Source organism: Phoca vitulina, unplaced genomic scaffold (genome assembly GCF_004348235.1).
Source record: "Phoca vitulina isolate PV1807 unplaced genomic scaffold, GSC_HSeal_1.0 scaffold104, whole genome shotgun sequence".
Taxonomy (NCBI): domain Eukaryota; kingdom Metazoa; phylum Chordata; class Mammalia; order Carnivora; family Phocidae; genus Phoca; species Phoca vitulina.
This window is the reverse complement of record NW_022589807.1, coordinates 1,742,425-1,761,661: the sequence shown is the minus strand read 5'-3', so window position 1 is coordinate 1,761,661 and position 19,237 is coordinate 1,742,425. Positions and strand designations below refer to the sequence as shown.

At 38.1% G+C, this 19,237-nt stretch overlaps 1 protein-coding gene across 8 annotated transcripts in view; it reads right to left on the bottom strand.

Moving 5' to 3' along the window:
* Positions 1 to 19,237, bottom strand: part of ZNF169 (zinc finger protein 169) — a 67,914-nt gene that overhangs the window by 27,002 nt on the left and 21,675 nt on the right. For 3 of the 8 annotated variants that reach the window (XM_032397796.1, XM_032397798.1, XM_032397797.1), the window contains 2 exons: positions 6,098 to 6,224; positions 5,538 to 5,633 (listed from right to left, as the gene is read on the bottom strand). The exons of 2 other annotated variants lie outside the window; for them this stretch is intronic. In XM_032397796.1, coding sequence (XP_032253687.1) covers positions 5,538 to 5,633; positions 6,098 to 6,224 — 223 coding nt within the window. 3 more of the 8 variants (XM_032397799.1, XM_032397800.1, XM_032397801.1) reach the window with 3 other exon arrangements.

Here is a 19,237-nt window from a genome sequence, read left to right as displayed (position 1 = left end):
AAACACAGTAGATCAGATCAATGAAACTAGAAGCTGATTCTTTGAAAGAATTAATAAGATCGATAAACCACTGGCCAGACTTATCCAAAGAAAAGAGAAAGGACCCAAATTAATAAAATTATGAATGAAAGGGAAGAGATCACAACTAACACCAAGGAAATAGAAACAATTATTAGAAATTCTTATCAACAACTATATGCCAATAAACTGAGCAATCTGGATGAAAGGGAGACCTTCCTGGAAACCTATAAGCTGCCAAGACTGAAACAGGAAGAAATCGACAACCTGAATAGGCCAATAACCAGTAACGAGATTGAAGCAGTGATCAAAAACCTCCCAAAAACCAGAGTCCAGGGCCTGATGGATTCCCTGGGGAATTCTACCAAACATTCAAAGAAGAAATAATACCTATTCTCCTGAAGCTGTTTCAAAAAACAGAAACAGAAGGAAAATTTCCAGACTCATTCTATGAGGGCAGCATTACCTTAATCCCCAAACCAGGCAAAGACCCCATCAAAAAGGAGAATTTCAGACCGATACCCCTGATGAATCTGGATTCCAAAATCCTCAACAAAATCCTAGCTAATAGGATCCAACAATACATTAAAAGGATCATCCACCACGACCAAGTGGGATTTATCCCCGGGATGCAAGGGTGGTTCAACATTTGCAAATCAATCAGTGTGATAGAACACATTAATAAGAGGAGGGAGAAGAACCATATGGTCCTCTCAATTGATGCAGAAAAAGCATCTGACAAAATACAGCATCCTTTCCTGACTAAAACTCTTCAGAGTAAAATCCATCTATGAAGAACCCACAGCGAATATCATCCTCACTGGGGAAAAGAGAGCCTTTCCCTTAAGATCAGGAACACATCAAGGATGCCCACTCTCACCACTATTGTTCAATACAGTACTAGAAGTCCTAGCAACAGCAATCAGACAACAAAAAGAAACAAAAGGTATTCAGATTCGCAAAGAAGAAGTCAAACTCTCTTTCTTCGCAGAGGACATGATACTTTATGTGGAAAACCCAAAAGACTCCACCCCCAAATTACTAGAACTCATACAGCAATTCGGTAATGTGGCAGGATACAAAATCAATGCACAGAAATCAGTTGCTTTCTTATACACTAACAATGCAACTGTAGAAAGAGAAATTAGAGCAATGATTCCATTTACAATAGCACTAAAAACCGTAAGATAACCTGGGAATAAACCTTACCAAAGAGGTTAGGATCTATACTCTAGGAAATACAGAGCACTCATGAAAGAAATTGAAGAAGACACAAAAAGATGAAAAAACATTCCATGCTCATGTATCAGAATAATAAACACTGTTAAAATGTCTATGCTACCCAGGGCAATCTAGACCTTCAATGCCATCCCGATCAAAATTCCAATGACATTTTTCAAAGTGCTGGAACAAACAATCCTAAAATTTGTATGGAATCAGAAAAGAGCCCGAATCGCCAAGGAAATGCTGAAAAAGAAAAAGCTGGGGGCATCACGTTGCCTGATTTCAAGCTATATTACAAAGCAGTGATCACCAAGACAGCATGGTACTGGCACAAAAACAGATGTATACACAATGGAACAGAATAGAGAGCCCAGATATGGACCCTCAATTCTATGGTCAAATAATCTTGGACAAAGCAGGAAAAAATATGCAATGGAAAAAAGACAGTCTCTTCAATAAATGGTGCTGGGAAAACTGGACAGCTATATATAGAAGAATGAAACTCGACCATTTTCTAACATCATACACAAAGATAAGCTCAAAATGGATGAAAGACCTCAATGTGAGACAGGAATCCATCAAAATCCTAGAGAACACAGGCAGTAACCTCTTTGACATCAGCAACAGCAACTTCTTTCAAGATACATCTCCAAAGGCTAGTGAAACAAAAGCAAAAATGAACTTTTGAGAGGTCATCAAAATAAAAAGTTTCTGCACAGCAAAGGAAACCATCAACAAAACAAAGAGGCAACCCACAGAATGGGAGAAGATATTTGCAAATGCCACTACAGATAAAGGGCTGGTATCCAAGATCTATAAAGAACTTCTCAAACTCAACACCCAAAAAAACACATAATCAAGTCAGAAAATGGGCAGAAGACATGAACAGAAACAGACACTTCTCCGAAGAAGACATACAAATGGCTAACAGACACATGAAAAAAATGTTTATCATCATTAGTCATCAGGGAAATTCAAATCCAAACCACACTGAGATACCACCTTACACCATTAGAATCGCAAAAATTGACAAGGCAAGAAACAACAAATGTTGGCGAGGTTGTGCAGAAAGGGGAACCCTCTTACACTGTTGGTGGGAATGCAAGTCGGTACAGCCACTTTGGAAAACGGTGTGGAGGTGCCTCAGAAAATTAAATATAGACCTACCCTATGACCCAGCAATTGCACTCCTGGGTATTTACCCCAAAGACACAGATGTAGTGAAAAGAAGGGCCATATGCACCCCAACGTTCATAGCAGCAATGTCCGCAGTGGCCAAACGGTGGAAAGAGCTGAGATGCCCTTCTACAGATGAATGGATAAAGAAGATGTGGTCCATATATACGATGGAATATTACTCGGTCATCAGAAAGGATGAATACCCAACTTTTACATCAACATGGATGGGACTGGAGGAGATTATGCTAAGTGAAATAAGTCAAGCAGAGAAAGTCAACTATCATATGGTTTCACTTATTTGTGGAACGTAAGGAATAGCATGGAGGACATTAGGAGAAGGAAGGTAAAAATGAAGGGGGGGAATCGGGGGGAGAAATGAACCATGAGAGACTATGGACTCTGAGAAACAAACTGAGGGTTTTAGAGGGGACGGGGGCGGGGGGGATGGGTTAGCCTGGTGATGGGTATTAAGGAGGGCATGTACTGCATGGAGCACTGGGTGTTATACGAAAACAATGAATCGTGGATCACTACATCAAAAACTAATGATGCACTGTATGGTGACTAACATAACGTAATAAAATAAAATTAAAAAAAAAAAAAAAGAAACCAAATTGTTAAATGGGCAAATGATTCAAGAATACATTTCTCCAAAGATATATACAGATGGCAAATAAGCATATGAAAAGATTCTCAACATAATCAGTCACTAGGTAAATGTCAAGAAAACACAGATGCCACTACACAGCTATGTGAATGCCCAAAATTAAAATAACAATACCAAGTTTTGACAAAGATGTGGAGCATCTGGAACCCTCATACCCTGCTGGTGGGAATGTGAATGATATAGCCAGTTTGGAAAACAGTTTTTGAGTTCTGTAAAAAGCTAAATATACACCGTATCCTATAACCCAGCCTTTCCAGTGCTAAGTATTTATCTAAAAGAAATGAAAGACTTGTCATGAGTGTTCACACTCATTTTACTTGTATTTGTCAAAACTGGAGACTACTCAAATGTCTTTCAGTAGGTGAATTGTTAAATTGTGGTATCTATATAATGGAATACTATTCAGCAATAAAAAGAAATGAACTATGATACACACAACATTATGGATGAAATTCAAAATAACTGTGTTGAGTGAAAGAATCTGGTATATATTCTGTATTGTTCAATTTATATTAATTCTAGAAAATGTGAACAAATCTATAATGATAGAAAGCAGATCAGTGGTTACCTGGGTATAGAGAGGAGGAGGAGAGGGGCATAAGACAGGGAGGGACAGGAGATAGGGATTATAATAAGGTACAAGGAAACTTTGAGGTTATAGGTATGCTTGGTATTTGGATTGTGGCAATGGTTTCATAGTTGTGTACATATATCAAAACTTTATACATTTTATGCTTTAAATATGTGTAGTCTAGGGGCGCCTGGGTGGCTTAGTCAGTTAAGCGTCTGCCTTTGGCTCAGGTCATGATCCCAAGGTCCTGGGATAAGCCCCACGTTGGGCTCCCTGCTCAGCGGGGAGTCTGCTTCTCTCTCTGCCCCCCTTCACCCCTGTTCATGTTCACTCACTCTCTCTTGTTCTTTCTCTCAAATAAATAAAATCTTAAATAAAGAAATATGTGTAGTCAATTATATTTTGATTATATATCTCATAATTATCCCTTAACTATTATACTGTAATACCTTATACCATATGTTTATGTTATACCATATTTATAGCTTATATAATAGTTCCCCTTAAAGACAAAAGCACTGAGTTAGGTATAAAGTACAAGTCCAGATACATGGTTGTATTTAGAAACAAAATAAAATGCCAGGAATGTTAAAAATAAAAGAATAAAAAAGATAAATCAGGAAAAAAATTTTTGTATTCTTACCTCTAGACATTCACATAAAATTAATAACCATTGCATTAAAGACGTGAATGTTCCCTGAATTTATATGGAATTTCTACAATCAGTAACAGAAACAACCCAAATGAAAAGCAGGGAAACTCTTTGAACAGACAAATCACTGAAGAGTCAATACCAATGGCCAAACAACATAGGAAAAGATACTCCTGCTCCCTGAAAAGCAAAGCCCCTCTGAGGTTTCACTGCAAAGGGAAGAGATGAGTGGAAAATGAGGTCTGACAATACCTAGTATTGGTAAGGATGTGGAACAAGAACCTCTAGGCTACCCATGCCTAACGACCAGCTACTGTGCTCCTAGGTATGCATCCTGGAGAAACTTGCCCTTGTTTCCACGGAAGTAACAAAAATATATAGTGGCATTATTTAATAACCAAAAATTGGAAATAAATGTCCAAAAGAAGGGAACTGATAATTCAGCTGCATTTAAATAGAAATATTCATATAAGGGAATCAATATAAGTTTTTAAAAGTATAAACTAAATCTACACATTTTAACATGATTCTCACATAAAGTCAGTAAAAAAGCATTTTCCAGAAAGATGTATATAGTATACAATACTATATACAAGGAAGTTTATAAACATGCAAAACAACCCTACATGGTTGAAGGAATCATCGGATGGGAAAAAAAGGATTAAGGCACAATGAGAATGCTAATGCAGAAACTGGATTCTCAGGTGCGGTGGAGAAGCAGGACGCACCAGGGAAGGTGCAGGGACTGTTTTCTGGTCTTTAAGGTCTGTTTCTTAGACCACAGGGAAGGTACACAACAGGCACTCATCATACAATTCTACACATCCTGTTGTAATCTTAAATAATCCATCATAAAAGAAACAAGGTTATGGGGATTTAGGGGGTAGAACCGATGCACTAAGAAGTTACCAGGTTAAGAACAGAAACTGGACAGTGTCTCCCAAGGGCAGCAGACTTAGTCTCTGAGGGCAAATGCTATGCAGAATATTAGGCCAACCAACAAAAGCCCAAGAACGGGGAGATCAGAGAACTAGAAAAGGTGCTGGAAAAGAGATACCAGTGGAGAGTGGAATGAGGCTGCCAGGGAAGCCCTCTCTGGGTGAGCGGGATGGCATGGAAGGGAGGCCTGGAGAAAAGCCCTCCCCAGAAGTTCATGGGCTCTCCTTCCTCATCTGCTGAGCGCCTCATGGTCCAGTCTCCTCATCTGCCCACTGCTTCCCACTCACCTGGACAAAGGTCCAGAAGACATTCACTCTCCTCTCTCCAGGGCTCATCCCCTTGCTCCAGCTGTGTGATGAGTTTGGGTTTGGAAAAGGCAATTCCTACTCAAAGGGAAAGAAACCAAGGGGACCCTGGGTTAGTGATTTAAGAGGTATGGCAGAACTCAGTCAACAGGCGAATGCAATAACCCAAAAGGGGGCAGGGAAGCAGAGGGTGCGCAAAGGCTCTCTGAGTGCTGAGAAATGATGACTAAAGGGAGGGGGGATCCCGGATCTAAAGGCAGTACACTAATTCTCCTCTGTGGTTAAGTGAATACTAGTATTCCCAAGTTTGAGGTAAAATCACTTTGGAGGATGGGCCCAGCCTCAGAAAAGGCCTGGCAATTCAGTGTCAGACCATACCCTCCCAAAGACATCTTTACTCTTTCAACTCTACAGAATCCACACATTCTCTGGGGGCATAGAGAAAATACTATTTTTCTTTCTGAGCCAAAAGCATGGTGGCTGTTACATAAAATCTTAAGGTGCCCACAGGCAGTCTGAGACCTGAGACAAGCCGTCCTTACCCAGTGACACCAAGTGGCTGTAGTTCTCCAGCATTACATCCCGATACAGGGTCCTCTGAGCAGGACTCAGTAACTTCCACTCCTTCTGGGTGAAGGCCACAGCCACATCCCTGAAGGCCATTAATGCCTGAAACACAAACACATTCCTGCTCACCCAGAAGCCAGCCACATGCACTAGTCAACCTAACCTAAGCCACTAACCAGGGCCAAATCAGGAAGAATGCTGGTGTGGGGGCACCTTGGTGAGATTCACGGATCCTGCTTTTAACCCAAACTCTAGTGCCATGTGTTCAAGACTATTAATCCCCTTCTCATGTTGCTCATGGATCTAATGAGGGGTCCTCTCCTTTCTTCTCTTGATCTTATGTCTATGATGCTGTCAAAAACACAGTTCTGATTACCTATAGAGTAAGTCTTGAAATCAGCTAGACCGATTCCTCCCACCTTATTCTTCATTTTAAAGGTTATTTTAGCTACTCTAAGACATGTCCTTTCCATATAAATTTTAGAATCTTAATATGTATCTACCAGAAAAACCTTAGAATTTTGATAAGATTTGCATTAAACCTTTATATCAATTTGAGGAGACCTAACATCTTTACTATGTTAACTCTTCAAATCCACGAACATGGTATGTCTCTCCATTTACTGAGATGTTCTCTAATTTCTTTCATCAGCATTTTGTGGTTTTCAGCATACAAATCCATATATGTTTTTTTTAGATTGACACCTAAGAACTTCTTTAAGTACTTCTAATGGTATTATATTTTTAATTTCAGCGACACTGTGTTCATTGCTAGGACATAGAGATACAACTGTCTCTATGTTTATCTTAAATCCTGCAGCCTGGCTGAACTCACTTAGTTCTATGATTTTTTTCCCTCCTAGATTCCTTGAGATTTTCTACATAGACAAGCATGGCATCTGCATATAGGAACAGATTTATTTCTTCCCTTATATAAATCTGTATGCATTCTCTTTCCTCTTCTTGCTTTATTACATTACTTCCAGCATAATAAAGAAAGTGGTGAAAGCAGACATCCTTGCTTTATTCTTGACATAAGGAGGAATCCTAGCATTATGTCTCACAGCATTAAGAATACTATTCCAAAATGAGATGCCATGCCATACCCACTGGGATAGCTATTACCAAAGGAAAGGGAAAGAACAAGTTCTGGCAGGGTTTGGGGAGACACTGGAACCTTTGTGCATTTTTGGTGGGAAATGTAAAATGGTGTCGTTTCTGTGGAAGAGTCCACCAGCTCCTCAAACATTAAATGTACAACTGACCCTATGACCCAGCAATTCCACTCCTAGCCATCTACCACTTTATACTTGTACACCAACGTCCTTAATGGCATTATTCACAATAGCTCAAATGTCCCTCAACAGATAAAGAAAATGTGCTTTTATTCAGCCATAAAAAGCAAGGAAATTCTGATACATTCTACATCGAGGATTAGCCTTGAAAATATTACCTAATTGAAATATGCCAGTCACAGGACAAAAAGTGTTTGATTTCACTTATAGCTGGTACACAGACCTTAGAGACAAAGTAAAATAGAGGTTACCAAGAGCTGGGAGGAGTGGGGAATGAGTCAGTTTTTAATGGACAGAGTTTCAGTTTGCGAAGATGAAATAGTGCTGGAGATGGAAAATGGGGATGGTTTCACAACAGTGTGAATGTACTTAATACCACTGAACTGTACATTTAAAATTGGTTAAAACACTAAATTTTATGTTATGTATACATCAACAATAAAAAAAAATGTTAGATAAGTGGCCAAGAAAGGCCTGACTGAGGAAAAAAAAAATTTATAGTTTTTTTTTGGTAGATGTCCCTACTCAAATAGAATTCCCCTGCATTCCTTTTGTTCTAAGACTTTTTTTTCCACCATGGTTATTGAATTCTGTGAGATAAATGCTTTTATTGCATCAACTGATACAATCATGTGGTTTTTCTTTTTAGTCTGTTAATATGGTGGATTACACTGTTTCAAATATGGAACTAGTCTTACATTCCTAAAGTAATTGTACTTGGTAACAGCACATAATTATTTTGATATCAATGTAATACCTTCTCCATAGAACGAATTGGGAAGTGTTTCCTCTTCTATTTTCTGGAAGAAATCATGTAGCACTGGTGTTAAGTCTTCTTTAAAGATCTGGCAGAATTCCACAGTAAAAACATCTGGGCCCATAGAGTTCTTCTGTAGGAATTTTTAGATTGCAAAGTAGACTTCATGATAGTTACAGAGCTGTTCAAATTACTCCAAATTGGGTGGGTTTTGGTAGTTTGTGTTTTTCAAGGAAGCAGTTCATTTCGTCTAAGTTGTGAGATTTATGGGTGAATATTCTTTTGGTGGTTTCAGAGTACGTAGTGATAGCATTTCATTCTCTCTTTTTTTTAAGATTTTATTTATTTGAGAGAAAGAGAGAGCATGAGATGGGGGAGAAGCAGACTCCCTGCTGAGCAGGGAGCCCAACACGGGACTCGATCCTGGGACTCTGGGATCATGACCTGAGCCAAAGGCAGACGCTTAACCGACTGAGCCACCCAGGCGGCCCTTTGTTTCGTTCTTGATATGGTGATTTGTGTCTACTCTTTTTTTTCTTAGTATTGTTAGAGGTTGTTTCAATGTTATTGTTTTCAGAAGAGTAGTTCTTTAACTGATTTTCTCTATTTTCAGTTTCACTGATTTCTGCTTTTATCACTATTATTTCCTTCTATTTGTTTCCTCTGGGTTTATTTTGCTCTTATTTTTCTAGATTCCTGAGGTAGAAGCTTATTGACTTGAGACTCTTCCTCTTTTCTAATACATATGTTCAGTGCCACAGGTTTTCCTCTCAGGACTGCTTTTGCTGTATTCCACATACTTTGATATACTGTATTTTCTTCTCCATTCTCTTTCATGTATGTTTTTATTTCCCTTGAAACTTCATTTTTGATGCATGGATTATTTAAAAGCGTGTACTTTATTTTGTAAGTGTTTATAGACTTTTCTGTCAACTTTCTCTTACTGATTTCAATTTTGATTCCACTGTGGTCAGAGAACACACCTCGTATCAGTTCTTTACTTTTGTTAAGGTAAACAAATTCTTATGTTTTATGGCCCAGGATATGTCTATCTTGGTGTATGTTTTTGTGAGCATCTGAAAAGAATATGTATTCTGCTATTGTTGGGTAAAGTGTTCTGTAAAGATTAGATTCTGTGGTTGATGGTAATGACAGACTCTTACTGATTTGGGGTCTAGTATTTCCATCATTGTGAGATGGGTGTTGAAGTCTCCCAGTTGTTGATTTGTCTATTTCTCTTCACATATGGTGAAACTGTTATGTGATGCATACATATTAAGGATCACTGTCTTCCTGGAATTGACCATTTATCACCCTGTGTCTGGTAACTTTCCTTGCTCTGAAATCTGCCTTACTTGATTTAATAAAGCCACTCCAGCTTTCCTTTGATTAATGTTTGCATGTTTCTTTTTATCCTTTTAACTTGCCTATGTGATAATATCTGAAGTTTCATTTAGACAGAATATAGGGTTTGTTGTGTGTGTTTTTTTTTTTTTCTTAGTCTACTATGCCAGTCTGTCTCTTTTGGTTGGTGTATTTAGATCATTTTCTTTTTGCTTCGTTTTCTTTTACTGACTTCTTTTGGGTTACTTGGACTTTTTTTTTTTTTTATAATTCTATTTTGATTTATCCAGTGCTTTCTGTGTATTTCTTTGTATAGCATTGTGTGTGTGTGTGTGTGTGTGTGTGTAAAGCGATAGAAGTTTATTAAATGAAGATACAGAAAAAGCTCTCAAGAGTGAGAGGGGTCCTGACAGGGTTGCCAACGAGGGCCTTTAGGCTTGGTCTTTTATAGAAAGCTAACCAGGGAACTTAAATCCTTTGAACATTTCTACTGATATCACCATTGAGCAAGGACTAGTGATAACACCTTCAATGGCTTACTTTCTTTTTAGGGTCTGGTTATTCTTTGTTGTTCATAGGTGATTATCATAAAAAAGACACCCACCCCCCACGCCTACGGCAGCGAGGTCCTAGGGCAGGGTGGTCCAGTTTATTCCTTATCTCTGGTTTTCCCACACCTCCACATTTTTGGGATTTCTGTGTTTGTACAGCATTTTTAGTGGTTACTCTAGGAGCTACATTATGTACACATAACTAATCAGTCTACTGGTATCATCATTTTCCAGCTTAATGAAGTATAGAAACTTTACCTCCCATTACATCCTCTTGCCCTTCTGGTAATTTTAAGTAGTTCCGTTCTACATATTTAGAATCACATCATACTGTGTAATAATTTTTGCTTCAACCATCAAAATTAGTTTGGAAAATTCATGTGTAAGAAGAGTGCCTCCTATATTTACCCCTATTTTTCCTGTGTTTTCTTTCTTCCTGATTGTGTCAGGGGTCCCCAAGACCACCCCCAGGTTTGATATTCACTAGGACTTGTAAGACTCATCATATAGTTTTGTACACACGGCTACAAAGGGATACAAAGCAAAAGAGAAATGGTACGAGACAAAGTCCAAAGGAAACCAGGAACAAGCTCCCAAGAATCCTCTCCCAGTAGAGTAACAACACGACCCACTTAACTCCACCACCAAGGACTTGTGATAACATGTGTTATATGTTGTCTAACAAGGAAGCTCATTAGAGGCTCAGTGCCCAACTTTTTTAGTGGGGACTGGTCACACAGGCACTTTCAGCATAAACCCTAGTTTGCACACTTTTAGGCACAGTGAACCATTCTTATCAGTTCTGAGAATGGTGCTAACCCTCCAGAAATGCAAGATCCCAATGTCAGCCAAAGGATAATCTTGCAAACAGGATTTCCTAAGAATAGCAGTCTCAAGCCTATTATGTTAACTCTTTACTGCACACAGATGCTCCAAGGTTCCCTCTTTTATTGTTTCCTTGTTTATAAAATTGACTCTGTCCACGCTCCTGGAGACAAATTCTGTTTTTCTCCATCTGAGAATGTCCAGATTTTCCCTTCATTCCTGAATGATATTTTTATTTGGTACAGGACTTGGGATTGACAGTTCCTTTCTTCCAGCACCTAAAGAACATCACACCACTTCCATCTAACTTCTGTGGTTTTTGATGAGACATTTACTACCATTCCAATAGCTTTTTCCTTATAAGAAATGCATTTTCTTTGGCTGCTTTCAAGATGTTTCCTTCATTTTGGGTTTGTCATGTTTGGCATATGTTCAAGCTTTTTGAATCTGTAGGTTTACATCTCTTGCCAAATTTGGGAAGTTTTCAGCCATTAATTCTTCTAATATTTTTTCAGCCTCTGCCTACCTTCACTTCTTTTTCCAGAACTACAATGACACAAATGTTAGATATTTTGTTATATTCCCACAGTTTTTGAGGCTCTGTTCATTATTTTTTCCCAGTATATTTTCTCCCTGTTGTGCAGATTGGCTAATTTCTATTGTTTTATCTTCTAGTTCACTGATTTTTCTGTTACCTCTAACCTGCTAGTAAGCCCATCTACTGAGCTTTATCTTTCAGGTATGTATTTTTCAGTTCTGAAATTTCCATATACTTATTCACTGTATCTCTTATTTCTTCAGAGACTTTCTAATTTTTCATTTATTTCACATGTTCTTTTAGTGTGGATGTCCAGTTGTCCAAGCACCATTGTATGGACTGTCCTTTTCCAGTTGAATGGTCTTGGCACCCTTGTCAAAAATCAATTGACCATATATGTGAGGCTTTTTTCTCAGGCTCTCAGTTCTATTCCATTGATCTATGTATTTATTCTTATGTCAGTGAGAACCTCTGTTGCCACTGTTTGTAGCTTGGTACTAAGTACTGAAATCAGGCAGTGTGACTCCTCCAAACTTGTTGTTTTGTAAGACTCAAGATCCTATGATATTCCGAATGAATTTTAGGATAGTCTCTTCTATTTCTGTAAAAAAAAAAAAAAAAAAAAAAGGCATGAAAGGTATTTTGATGGGGATTGTTTTGAATCTATAGATCACTTTGGGTAGTACTGTCATCTTAGCAATACTAAGTCTTCCAGTCTATAAGCATGCAAAGTCTTTCCATATACTTAGGTCTTCTTTAATTTCCGCAATATTTTATAGTTGTCAGTGAGCAAGTCTTTTGCCTCCTTGGTTAATTTATTGCTGAGTGTTTTATTCTTTTAGATGCTATTATAAATTGGAATTTTATTGGAATTTATTCTTTGGGTTTTATTTTATTGGAACTTAAAAATATATATGTTTCCTGTTTGGATAGTTTTTGAAAATGTACTGAAATAAAACTGACTTTTTCTATGTTGATTTTGTATCCTGCAACTTTGCTAAATTTATTTCTTAGCTCTGACATTTTTTTATGTGTGTGGATTTTAAGGTTTTATGGATATGAGAGAATGTCTTCAGTGAAGAGATCATTTTACTTCTTTTCCAATAGGATGTCTTTTCTTTTTCTGCCTAATTATCCTAGCTAGAACTGCCAGTACCGTGTTGAACAGAAGTGGCAAAAGCTGACATCCTTATCTCAGATTTCGTGTTCTTCAGAAAAAAAAGCATTCAGTCTTTCACCACTAACACTGATGTTAGTGTGGATTTTTCATATATGACCTTAATCATGTTGGGAAGTTCCCTTCTATTCTTAGTTTGCTGGGTGTTTTTTCATGAAAGAGGGTTCAGTTTTGTCACATGCTTTTTCTGCATTAGTTGAGATAATCATATGGTTTCATCCTGCATTCTCCTAATGTGGTATGTTACAGAATTGATTTTAATATGTTGAAACATTCTTGCATTCTGGGAGTAAATCTCACTTGCTTAAGAAGTACACGCTTTTAATACGCTGAATTAGCTTTGGGCATATTTTGGTGAAGATTTTTGCATCTTGTGCTCATAAGGGATATTAGCCTGTAATTTTCTTTTCTTGCAGTGTCTTTGTCTGAGACCTCTAGTATCAAAGTAATGCTGTCCTCATAGAATGAGTTAGGAAGTGTCTTAATATTTCAGAATAGAGAAAGATTTTGTTAACTCTTCTTTATATGTTTGGTAGAATTAACAAGTAAATCCATCTGGTTGTGAGCTGTTCTATGTTGGGAGAGTTTTTTTATTGATTTAATATCTACAGTATTCCTAGGTCTATTCAGAATTTCTGTTCTTTCCTGAGTCAGTTTAGATAAATTGTGCGTTTCTAGAAACTTATCCATTTCACCTTGGGTAGCCAATTTGTTGGCATACAGCTGTTCTCTTGCGCTAGCATTCCCTTATCACCCTTCTTACTTTAAAAAAAAAAAAAAGGACAGTAATGTCTCCAAGTTCATTTCTGATTTTAGTAATTTGAGTTTTTTGTTAGTCAATCTAGATAAGGGTTTGTCAATTTTGTTGATCTTTTTAAGGAACCAGCTTTAAGTTTTGTTGATTTCTCTATCATTTTTCTGTTCTCTATTTTAGCTCATCTTTGCTCTAACCTTTATTATTTCCTTCCTTCTTCTAGCTTGGGTTGTTTGCTCTTCTTAAATTGTGTAATTAGGTTGCTGATTTTAGATCTCTTTTTTACATCATGCATCTATAGCTATGAAATTCCCTCTAAGCATTGCTTTTGCTGTATCCCATAATTTTAGTATGTCTAGTTTTCACTTCCATTTGTCTCAATGTATTTCCTACTTTCTCTTGTGATTTTTCTTCTTTGATAGAATGGTTGTTTGAGTGTGCTACTTAATTTCCACATATTTGTGAATTTTCCAGAGTTCCTTCTGCTGTTCACTTCTAGTTTTCATTCCACTGTTATCAGAAGTTACTTTGTATCATTTCAATCATTTCAAATTCATTAAGACTTACTTGTGGCCTAATATAGGGTCTGTCCTAGAAAATGTTTTAGGGGCGCCTGAGTGGCTCAGTCGTTAAGCGTCTGCCTTCGGCTCAGGTCGTGATTTCAGGGTCCTGGGATCGAGCCCCGCATTGGGCTCCCTGCTCCATGGGAAGCCTGCTTCTCCCTCTCCCACTCCCCCTGCTTGTGTTCCCTCTCTCACTGTGTCTCTCTCTGTCAAATAAATAAATAAAATCTTTAAAAAAAAAAGAAAATGTTTTAGGCACACTTGGGTGAAATATATATTTTGCTGTTGTTGGGCAGTGGTATGTGTGTGAGGGGTGTGTGTGTGTGTGTGTGTGTGTGTGTGTGTGTGTGTGTTTATTAGTTGCAGCTGATATATAGTATAGTTCAAGTTGTCTATTTCCTTTGCTCTCCTGTCTGGCTGCTCTATCCATTATAGAAAGTTGGGTATTGAAGTCTATACCCATTATTGTAGAACAAGTTTTTCTCTTCAAATCTGCCCATTTTTACTCCATGTATGTTGGTACTATACTGCTAGGTATGTACATATTTATAATTGTTATATCTTCTCTCCATAGTAAACCTGTTTTCAACATATGATATCCTTCTTAATCTTTTGTGACTTTTTAAAAATTGAAATATAATTGACATGCAGTATCCTCTTAGTTTCAGGTGTACATCATAGTGATTCAATATTTTTATACATTACAAATATATCCCCACAATATCTAGTTACCATCTGTCACCAAAGTTATTACAGTATTGCTGACTATATTCCCTCTGCTATAGATTGCATCCCTGTGACTTATTTTATAATTGGAAATTTGTACCTCTTAATCCCCCCTTCACCTCTTTGGCCCACTCCTCAGCTCCTCCCCACTTGGGTAACTAATAGTTTCCTGTATCCATGAGCCTGTTTCTGTTTTGTTGTGTTTGTTTTTCAGATTCCACATACAAGTAAAATTGTACAGTATCTGTCTTTAACTTATTTCACTTGGCATAATACCCTCTAGGTCACCTCACCCATGTTGCCACAAACAGCAAGATCTCACTCTTTTCTTTATGGCTGAGTAATATTCCTGTGTGTGTGTGTGTGTGTGTGTGTGTGTGTGTGTGTGTGTGTGTGTACACTTCTTTATCCATTCATCTATTGATGGGCACTTAAGGTGCCTTCATACCTTGGCTTTTGTAAATAATGGTGCAATGAACAGAAGGGTGCATATATGCCTTTGAATGGGTGTTTTTGTTTTATATGGATAAATACTAGAAGTGGAATTGATGGACTGTGTGGTAGTTCTATTTTTACCTTTATGAGAAGTCTCCATACTGTTTTCCACAGTGGCTGTTTTCATTCCCACCAATAGTGCATGACACTTGTTATTTTTGATAAAAGCCAATCTGACTGGTGCAAAGTAATATCTCATTATGATTTTTTATTTTTATTTTTTTTTAAAAAAGATTATTTATTTATTTACTTACTTACTTACTTATTTAAGAAAGAGAGAGCACAAGAAGGGGTAGGGCCAGAGGGAGAAGCAGACTCCCTGCCGAGCAGGGAGCCCGATGCAGGACTCGATCCCAGGACTCCAGGATCATGACCTGAGCTGAAGGCAGTCGCTTAACCAACTGAGCCACCCAGGCACCCTCATTATGATTTTTTAAAAAGATTTATTTATTTTAGAGAAAGGGAGAGCATGCATGCAAGCGGAGGGAGGAGAAGAGGAAAAGAGAGAGAACCTCAAGCAGACTCCATGCTGAGTGCTCTAGTATTCACTTTTCTTACAGTTTAGAGTTACTGTCTAGTGTCCTTTCATTTCAGACTGAAGCATTTTTTTGTAGAGCAGGTCTACTGTTAATGAGCTCTCTCCGTTTTTTTTAAGTCTGGAAACCTCTTAATTTCTCCTTCACTCTTGAAGGATAATTTGCTGGATATAGAAATCTTAGTTGAGGGGCGCCTGGGTGGCTCAGTCGTTAAGCGTCTGCCTTCGACTCAGGTCATGATTCCAGGGTGCTGGGATCGAGCCCCGCATCAGGCTCCCCGCTCCGCGGGAAGCCTGCTTCTCCCTCTCCCACTCCCCCTGCTTGTGTTCCCTCTCTGGCTGTCTTTCTCTCTGTCAAATAAATAAAACCTTTAAAAAAAAAAAAAAAAGAAATCTTAGTTGACAGTTTTTCTTCCGAAACCTTATATATGTCATCCTACTGACTGGTGGTCTCCATGGTTTCTGATGAGAAATCAGCTCTTAATCTTATTGAGGATTCCTTCCTTGTAGGTAACAAATACCTTCTTGCTGCTTTCAAAATTCTGTCTTGGTGTAGGGGTTTTGATAATTTTGACTATATGTCTGGGTGTGGATCTTTTTGAGTTTATCCTACTTAGAGTTTACTAAGCTTCTTTGACACATAGATTTGCGGGGGGCGGGGGTTAAAATCATATTTGAGGAGTTTCTGGATATTTCTTAAATTCTTCTCTCCCTCCTTTCCCTCTGCAATTCCCACTATGTACATGTAAGTACATCCGTTGGTGTCTCACAGGTCTCTTAAGTTCTGTGCATTTTTCAGTGTTCTTTTTTTTCTGCTCCTCAGAGTGGATAATCTCAGTTGAAGTATTTTCAAATTCACTGACTATTTTGCCTACCTAAATATGCTGTTAAACCCCCATACCAAGTTTTTCACTTCAGTTGTTGTACTTTACAGCTCCAGAAGTTCTGTATGACTCCTTTTTATAATCTCTTCATTGATATTCTCTATCTCTTCAAACATTGTTGGCCTACTTCCTTTAGTTCCATGTTCATGGTTTCCTTTAGCTCTTTGTGTGTATTTAATATAGTTGATAGGCAGGCAGTTTAAAATGCTGCAGCACTCTTCTGCCATAAAGTAGGAGCTTCTTTCTTCACCAAATTTTCCACTTTGACTAGGTTCCAAAGTTTGACAAAAGGTAATTCTGGCAGATTTTAGCAGCTCATTAGTTGTTTTGCGGCAAGCACAGAGCCATGTATTTCCCTCCATCATTTTGATGTCACAATGCAATTTCTTCTTTGACGCAAGGATCAGTGAAGAAATGTGCTGTTTAGTTTCTAAATATTTGAGACTTACTTAGGTAACTTATTATTGGTTTCTAATTTGACTGGAATCTCAGAATATAAGCTGTATCTTTAAACCCCTTCAAATTCACTAAGTCTCTCTTGCTGAACATACTTGAAAAAATGTATATTCTGCAGTTGCACAGTACAGTGTTCTATAACTACTGATCAAGATGATGTAGTTGCTGGTTTTCTTTAGATCATATATGTCTTTACTGACTTTTTACCTACTTGTTCTATCAATTGCTCAGAGGGGATTAAATTACCTGTAATAGTATAATTTCCATTTTCTCCCTTTAATTCTGTGAATTATTTTAAAGCTTTGTTATTAGACACATACATACGTTACTGCTATGTCTTCCTGCTAAAATGACTCTTCTATCATTCTGAAATGGTTTTCTTTCCCCTTGTCTTGAAGTTCATTTCATCTGATATTACGACATTTTCCTTTTCCACATTGAGCATAGTTAAGACAGAGACTTTAAAGTCCTTATCTGATCATTTCAACCACAGGGTAAATTATGGTATGTGAATTATATCTCAAAAAAAATAAAATTTGAAAGATGGCTAAGATTCAGAATAATCAAGAAAAGAGTAGAGGGCTAAGAATCTAAATGAAGCATGTAGGGAGGCAGGGAACACAGATGCCATGAGCAGAGGAAGAGAAGGGAGAAGTCCATGATGTGGGTGAGAAGCACCTGGCAGGAGGGAAAAGTAGCTAGTGGTAGAACAGAAAGCAGAGGTGTTGTAGTATCCTGTGGATGGTTTTGAAAGCAGACAAAAAGAACACAGACACTCTACTACAGAGTTGTAGCTTCTACAATTTAAAATACTCATGTCTTCTCACTTGGTCATATTTTGTGGTGAGAAAAACTGTCAGACTAAAATTCATTTCATGAACAAAATTTCCCACAGAAATAGGTTCTCAAGGGGCACCAGGGTGGCTCATTTGGTTGGGTATCCCACTCTTGATTTCAGCTCAGGTCGTGATTTCAGAGTTGTGGGACTGAGCCCCATATCAGGCTCTGCACTCAGTGGGGAGCCTGCTTGAGAGTCTCTCCCTCTCCTGCTGCCCCTCCCCCGGCTTGGGTATTCTCTCTCTCGCCCTCTCTCTCTCTCAAATAAATAAATCTTAAAAAAAAAAAAAAAAAGAAAGAAAGAAATATGTTCTCAAACATTGGGAACAAGTTAAATTCGTAATGACTGAGAAATAGTGGGATGGGATAGTGAAAATCCATGAATGTTTTTAACCTGCAAAGAGTCATAGATTTGAATGTGAATGTAGGTGGTGTCTTCCATTTTTTTTTATTATTATGTTCAGTTAGCCAACATAAAGTACATCATTAGTTTTTGATGTAGTGTTCAATGATTCATTAAATTGCATATAACACCCAGTGCTCATCACAACACGTGCCCTTCTTAATACCTATCACCTGGTTACCCCCTCCCTCCACCCCCCTCCCTTCTGAAACCCTCAGTTTGTTTCCCCGAGTCCAGAGTCTCTCATGGTTTGTCTCCCTCTCTGATTTCTTCCCATTCAGCTTTCCCTCCCTTCCCCTGTGGTCCTCCATGCTATTCCTTATGTTCCACATATGAGTGAAACCATATGATAATTGTCTTTCTCTGCTTGACTTATTTCACTTAAGCATAATTCCCTCCAGTTCCATCCATGTTGATGCAAATGACAGGTATTCATCTTTTCTGCTGTCTGAGTAATATTCCATTATATATATGAACCACCTCCTCTTTATCCATTCATCTGTTGAAGGACATCTCGGCTCCTTCCACGTTTGGGCTATTGTGGACGTTGCTGTGCAGGTGCCCCTTCTTTTCACTACATCTGTATCTTCGGCATAAATACCTAGTAGTGCAATTGCTGGGTCATAGGGTAGCTCTATTTTTAACTTCTTGAGGCACGTCCATACTGTTTTCCAGAGTGGCTGTACCCACCTGCATTCCCACCAACAGTGTAAGAGGGTTCCCCTTTCTGCACATCCTCACCAACATTTGTTGTTTCCTCTTTTGTTAATTTGCCATTCTAACTGGTGTAAGGTGGTATCTCAATGTGGTTTTGATTTGTATTTCCCCGATGGCTAGTGATGTTGAATATTTTTTCATGTGTCTGTTAGCCATTTGTATGTCTTCTTTGGAGAAGTGTCTGTTCATTTCTTCTGCCCATTTCTTGACTGGATTATTTGTTTTTTAGGTGTTGAGTTTGATAAACTCTTTATAGAT